Source organism: Myotis davidii, unplaced genomic scaffold (assembly GCF_000327345.1).
Source record: "Myotis davidii unplaced genomic scaffold, ASM32734v1 scaffold551, whole genome shotgun sequence".
Lineage (NCBI taxonomy): Eukaryota > Metazoa > Chordata > Mammalia > Chiroptera > Vespertilionidae > Myotis > Myotis davidii.
In genome coordinates this window covers 2,111,745-2,118,688 of record NW_006283788.1, presented here as the reverse complement: position 1 = coordinate 2,118,688, position 6,944 = coordinate 2,111,745, and the positions used below count along the sequence as shown (strand labels likewise).

Genomic DNA, 6,944 nt, shown 5'->3' with positions numbered 1-6,944 from the left:
GCCTCCCCCTTTCCCCACCTCCCCTCACTACCTTGTCTCCCACTTCCCCCCACCTCTCCTCCTCGCCCTCCAGCAGCTTGCGGTAGGCGCTGATCTCCATGTCCAGAGCCAGCTTGACATCCAGCAGCTCCTGGTACTCGGCCAGCTGCTGCTGCATCACATCTCGCATTTCCGTCATCTCCAGCTCCTTAGCATCCAGCATCTTCCGGAACCTGTCACGCTCCCCGGCCATGGCCTCCTCCAGCTCCCGGATCCGGTCCTCAGCTGCACTAGCCTGGGGAGGGGGTCCGAGGGCCAGGTCAGGGCGGCCTGTGTGGGTCATAACAAGCCCACCTGGCTCCAAGCCAGAACAGACCAGGCCTGGCGTGTGTGTGTGTGGGGAGGGGGGAGGCAGCAGCTGGGAGCCTCACTTGGGGATGGGAGGCCGGGTGCCTGACCTTCAAGGTTGCATCTACTACCCCAGGCGGGAGGAAGGACTGCTGGGTTGTGGGGCAGGGGCAGGCAGGGACTCCCGTGAATCACCTGCTTCTGGAGGCTGGAGAGCTGGTAGCTGAGGGACTCAACTCGCATGCGTGCCTCCTTCAGCTCCTCACGGGCAGCGCTGGCGGCCTTATCATTCTGGTCAGAGCACAGCTTGGCATTGTCCAGCTGAGGAGACAGGAGCAGGAAGATGAGGCACTGGGTGTGGGGCAAGAGGACCTGTCCTTTCCCACCTGTGCTGTTCCCCCTCCCTGTCCCATCCCATCCATCCCACCCGCCATCTGCCCCCTTCCCACCAGCACCTTGGCCTGGTAGGCCTGCTCCAGCTCCAGCTTGTAGAGCCGCACTTGCTCGTCGTGCTGGCTTCGCAGCTCCTCCAGTGCCTGTGCCATCTTGAAGTCGTACTCCTGCTGCCGGCCACTGTCCACCTCCACTAGGTGCCGCTCATGCTGCCGGCGTGTCTCCCGCACCTCCTGGGGACAGAGCACGCTGACCCACTGAGGCAGGTAGCAGGCTCGTGGGCCGGGGATTAACACCCCCCGCGCTGCCACCAACCCATCCTGCTCACTAGTGTCTTCCACCCAAGTGTCGGGTGTAAGCGAGGGCTCAAAAGTGCAAACGGAACCTGTGAGGAGTCACCCCGGCTTCACAAATTATTAATGAAGACACATTTCACAATCACCAGAGAGCACACGGCCAAACGTCCTTCAAATGATGAACAAACACAACGTGGTTCGTCCACACAGTGGAGTATGACTCAGCCACGAAAAGGAGTGGAGCACTGACGCTCACTACAGCCTGGATGGTCCTTGAACACATGGTGCCCAGTGAGAGGAGCCAGGCACACAAGGCCACAACGTGTGTGCGTCCATGTATGTGGACTGTCCAGAACAGGCACATCCTCGGGAAGTGAGGGGTTTGGGGGCAACTGCTAATGGGTGCCAGGCTTCTTTTTGGGGTGATGAAATGTTCTAGAATTAGAGGTGATGGTTGCTCAACCGTGTTGAATATACTAAAAACCACTCTAAAAGCTTTATGACATGGGAATATTTCAACGAAGTTGTTAATAAAAAATACTTCTGACCAGGTCTGTCCCAGGTGCCCAGGGCCCGAGACATCTGGCCATCAGGACACTAGGGGGTGTGACGGTGACAGCTGAGTAAACCAGCAGGCGAAGTCCAACCACAAGTGCACCGATGCAGCTGCCCCCGGCTCACGGTGGGGCCAAGTACAGGTGGGGGGCAGGCTAGGGGGCTCCAGAGGACGAGGATCCTCTCCCACCCGTGCCAGCTCAGAAACCAGTCGCCGTCACTGTGTCATCCGTTTGTAAGTACAACAGGAGTATCACCCCAGGAAGCCAATCACGTTCACAGAACTAATGACTCTTGTGGGACCCATGACAGCACACCCCCCTTCACCACACGTCCCACAGCTACCCGCCAGGTCCCGCTTGCAGTGCCCTGCACACCCCTCACTGCACCCCTATGGCTCCCTTCACAGTCCGCTTCGTGGTCCCCCCCAGGAGCGCATCACAGCCCACCTCAAGGACCCCTTCCACGGTGTCCTCCCATCACCCCACACGGGCCTCTTCATTGGTCCTTGGCAGACTTGGGTACCTTCGTGGGTGCCTCCTCGGCAGCTCTCCTGGCCTTCTCCCCGCCTCCCCTGGAGGCCCTGGCTGTCATGGGGCCTGGCTGGAGCCACAGACCACTTCTCAGCAGCATGTGTGCCCTCCTGCCAGCAGCTCTCCCGGCCCAGGAACTGCCCACTGCCCGGCCCCAGGGTTCCACCTGGGCCATGGCAGCACAATGGGCCCTGTGATGATGATGTGGGAGGGTCCCCACATGGGCCCCTCCCAGAGGACACAGAGCCCTAGCTCTGACTGTGGGGTCTCAACCCCTCCCAGCCCGGCCTGGCTATGCCGGGGAGCCAAGGCACAGGGATTACGAAGTTGGGGGTGAGAGGTGACCAGGCCCAGGAACAGAGGGGAGTGCTGGCCCACCCTGCCCTTCGATGGGGAGGCCTGGAGTGGACTGAATGGTGGCCCCATAAGGGTATACCTGCACCCTGGCCAGTGTGGCTCCCTTGGTAGGAGCATCATCCCATACACCAAAGGGTGGAGGGTTCAATCCCCGACTGGGACATGTGCAGGAGGCAACTGATCAATCGATGATTCTCTCTACCCCTCTGTAAAAAAAAAAAAAAAAAAAAAAAAAAAGGTATAGCCATATCCTAATCCCCAGAACCTGAGTGTGACCTTAATTTAAAAAGAAAAAAGACTTGCTGTAACCGGCTTGGCTCAGTGGATAGAGCATCGGCCTGCGGACTGAAAGGTCCCAGGTTCGATTCCGGTCAAGGGCATGTACCTTGGTTGCGGGCACATCCCCAGTAGGAGGTGTGCAGGAAGCAGCTGATCAATGTTTCTCTCTCATCGATGTTTCTAACTCTCTATCCCTCTCCCTTCATCTCTGTAAAAAATCAACAAAATATATTTTTTTTAAAAAAAGAAAAAAGACTTTGCAGATATAATTAAGTTATGGGTCTCAAGGCAAGATCACCCTGGATTATTCAGGTGGGCCCTAAACCCAATGACAAGTGTCCATCTTTTTAAAAAACCCTCACCCAAGTATACTTTTTCCATTGATTTTAAGACAGTAGAAGGGAGGGAGGTGGGCGGGGGAGAGAGAGAGAAACATTGACATGAGAGACACACATCGATTAGTTGACTCCCGAATGTGCCCCGACTGGGGTCGGGGATCAAATCCATAACCCAGGTTCCATGCCCTTGACTGGGAATCAAACCCGAGACCCTTCAGTCTGTGGGCTGACACTCTAACCATTGAGAAACCCAGCCAGGGCAAGTGGTTAAAGCGTCGGCCCACAGACCAAAGGGTCACTCGTGGTTCAATCCCTGGTCAAGGGAATGTCCCTCAGTTGCAGGTTCAATATCCCTGGTCCTGGTCGGGGCAGAGAGGCAACCAATCTCTCTCTCTCTCTCTCCTTCCCTCTCCTCCACTTCCCTCTCTTCTAGTCTCTCAAAATCAATGGAAAAAATATCCTTGAGTGAGGATTAAAAAAACAAAACAAGGAGGCAGCACTGGAAACCTACAGGCCCGAGGCACCACCTGACCCAAGACAGAGGGGTGCCCACCACCTTGGGGTGTATGGAGCATTTTCCATGACCCAGGTGACACCGCCTCACCCAGATCCTGGAACTGCCCTCATGCAGGTGAGAGGAAAATAAACTGGCACTGTTGAACCTCCTGCTGGAAAGGAAAAGAAAACCTCTACTTATGAACCTGCTGACCTGATAAAAGCAAAACTAAACAAGAGTTCACTGTTGTACGTGGGCAGAGAAACAGTCCATCAGGTACCATGAATAACCAAGGGTATCACACTCCCCAACTTCAAACCATACAAAACCACAGACGGCCCTAGCCCAGTGGTTCTCAACCGTCCTAACGCCGCGTCTCTTTAATACAGCTCCTCATGTTGTGGTGACCCCCAACCGTAAAATTATTTTCGTTGCTACTTCTTAACTGTAATTTTGCTACTGTTATGAATCGTCATGTAAATATCTGATATGCAGGATGTATTTTCATTGTTACAAATTGAACATAATTAAAGCATAGTGATTAATCACAAAAACAATATGTTATTATATATGTGTTTTCCGATGGTCTTAGCCAGTGGTCGGCAAACGCATTAGTCAACTGGGAGCCAAATATCAACAGTATAATGACTGAAATTTCTTTTGAGAGCCAAATTTTTTAAACTTAAACTATATAAGTAGGTACACTGTTATTAACTTAATTAGGGTACTCCTAAGGCTTAGGAAGAGCCACACTCAAGGGTCCAAAGACCCACATGTGGCGCGCGAGCCGCAGTTTGCCGACCATGGTCTTAGGCGACCCCTGTGAAAGGGTCGTTCGACCCCCAAAGAACCGCTGATCTAAAGTGAAAAAAATGTTGCTTTCCTTCCACTATTCACCACAAAGATAAGCATGACACTTAAATGGGCCTCTTTGAATTCTGGAAGAAATAGCCCAGTGCATGAATTTGTGCGCAGGTGGGGTCCCTCGTGGTGGCCTGTGGAGATTGGGCGCCAGCTCACACCCCCAGCCTCGCAGCCCTGCAGCCCCTCCTGGCACCTCGCCTTGGCCTGGTGCTGCCCCTCACCTGCTCCACCATCCCGCCTGCTCCACCATCCCACCTGCTCCACCATCCGCCTGCAGATCAGGGCCAGGCCCCCCGCTGCAGCTGGTTTGGCTCACTGGATAGAGTGTCGGCCTGTGGACCAAAGGGTTCTGGGTTCGATTCCAGGCAAGGGCGCATACCTTGGTTGCAGGCTCCTTCCTCCCTAACCCTGGCCCTGGTCAGCACTTGTGCAGGAGGCAACTAATCAATGTGTTTCTCTCACATCGATGTTTCTGTCTTTCCCCCTCTCTTCCACTCTCCCTAAAAATTAACAGAAAAATATCCGCAGGTGAGGATTAACAAAACAACAACAAAAAGCCACAATATGGCCTGGCTAAGTGGTTGAGTGTTGACCGATGAACCAGGAGGTCACGGTTAGATTTCTGGTCAGAGCACATGCTGGGATTATGGGCTTGATCACTAGTAGGGGGCGTGCAGGAGGCAGCTGATGATTCTCTCTCATCATTGGTGTTTCTCTCTCTCCCTCTCCCTTCCTCTCTGAAATCAAGAAAATAAAATAAAAAGCCACAATAGAATAGTACCCTATCGGCAGAAAAAGACACATAGACCAATGGGACAGAATTGAGAGCCCAGAAACACTTTCATATGGGCACTAATCTTCAACAAAGGAACCAAAAACATACAATGTTGTCTAAGAAAGGGAAGTTTCTTCAATAAATGGTGCTGGGAAAACTGGACAGCCACATGCAATAGAGTGAAACTAGACTGCTGACACCACACACAGAAATGAACCCAAATTACATTAAAGTCTTAAGTGTAAGACCTGAAACAATAAAATACAAGGCAACCAGCCCTAGACAGTTTGGGTCAGTGGTTAGAGCATTGGCCCTCCGACTGAAGAGTTGCGGTTTTGGTTCAGTCAAGGGCATGTACCTGGGCTGCAGGCTTGATCCCTAGTCCCTGTTGGGGCACCTGTGGGAGGCAACCAATCGATGTGTCTCTTTCACATCAATGTTTCTCTGTCTCTCCCCCTCCCTTCCACTCCCTCTGAAAAATCAATGGGAAAAATAGCCTAGGGCAGGGGTGGGCAACCCCTGGCACGCCAGTAACTTTTACTGGCATGCAAAACCCTCTCTTATAATCTCCATTTACAATTTTTTTTCTTAATATCGACTTTTTTATTTTTCAGATAAATTCAGTGTAGGTGCATCTTAGATAAATAAATAATTTTACATAACAAGTTACCTTAACGACCATAGACATGGATTGACGAGAGAGGGGAAGAGCAATTTCTATGCCTCTGCCTTAACTCTCCTTGCCTTCCTAGATCCAACCAGTGTTTTGGTTTCATCCACATACGCTTGTGAGTCTTTGTTCTCAGTGATGAATTTTGTTAAGTCTCATAATAGGAGTAGCCTGACGGATGAAAGTAGTAGCTCGTGCATATCTCTGAAGGTCACGAAATATAAACCTGATGTAAAATCTCTATCATCAGTGATGCAGCAGCAAAAGTCCCACTGATAATATCAAACGGAGTCATAAAGTTTTCTGTCGGACTATCAGTGTACATGTATACATTAAGAAATAAATGTATTTTTCATCATCATATACTGTGTTTTTGTCACTCGAATGAATTTTATTATTTCTTCAAGGTTCTTCACATACGCACACCTTAAGAGATATCAAGTAGGCGTAACGTGTTCTCAAAAAATTAGGGTTGGCACGCAGAAGAATTTTGAGTCAGAGATTTTGCTGGTTATGGCACACTCACAAAAAGGTTGCCCACCCCTGTCCTAGGGAGAGGATTAACAAAAAACAAAACAAAACAAGGCAACCAACCAAATGGGGAAGGTATTTGCACACACTACCGCAGACACGAGGCTAATTAATACCCAGCGTATATAAAGAACTTACTTATACATACAGCTCAACAGTTAAAACAAAACAATCCTATTAAACAATGAGCAGAGGACCTTTTCCTAAGGTGACACACAAGTGGCCAATAGACATATGAAAAGATGCTCAATGTCATTTCTCAGTAATCATCAGAGAAATGCAAATTAAAACCCAATCACGATGAGATCTCACCTCACACCTATCAGAATGGCTATCATCAATAAATCAGCAACAAGTGTTGACAAAAGGGAACTCTTGTTCTGTTGTACTGTTGGTAGGATTATAAACTGGAGTAGCCACTATGGAAAACAATATGGAGGTGCCTCAAAAATTAAAAACAGAAATACCTTATGACCCAGCAAATCCTCTTCTGATTATTTACCCGAAAAAAAACACAAAACAAAACACTG

At 50.4% G+C, this 6,944-nt stretch overlaps 1 protein-coding gene across 1 annotated transcript in view; it reads right to left on the bottom strand.

The window, feature by feature from the left end:
- Positions 1-6,944, bottom strand: part of LMNB2 (lamin B2) — a 20,652-nt gene that overhangs the window by 5,398 nt on the left and 8,310 nt on the right. Inside the window, exons 5-7 of the mRNA XM_006754124.2 lie at positions 783-953; positions 523-648; positions 54-274 (exon numbers count right to left, since the gene is read on the bottom strand). Coding sequence (XP_006754187.1) covers positions 54-274; positions 523-648; positions 783-953 — 518 coding nt within the window. The remainder of the gene's footprint in view (positions 1-53; positions 275-522; positions 649-782; positions 954-6,944) is intronic.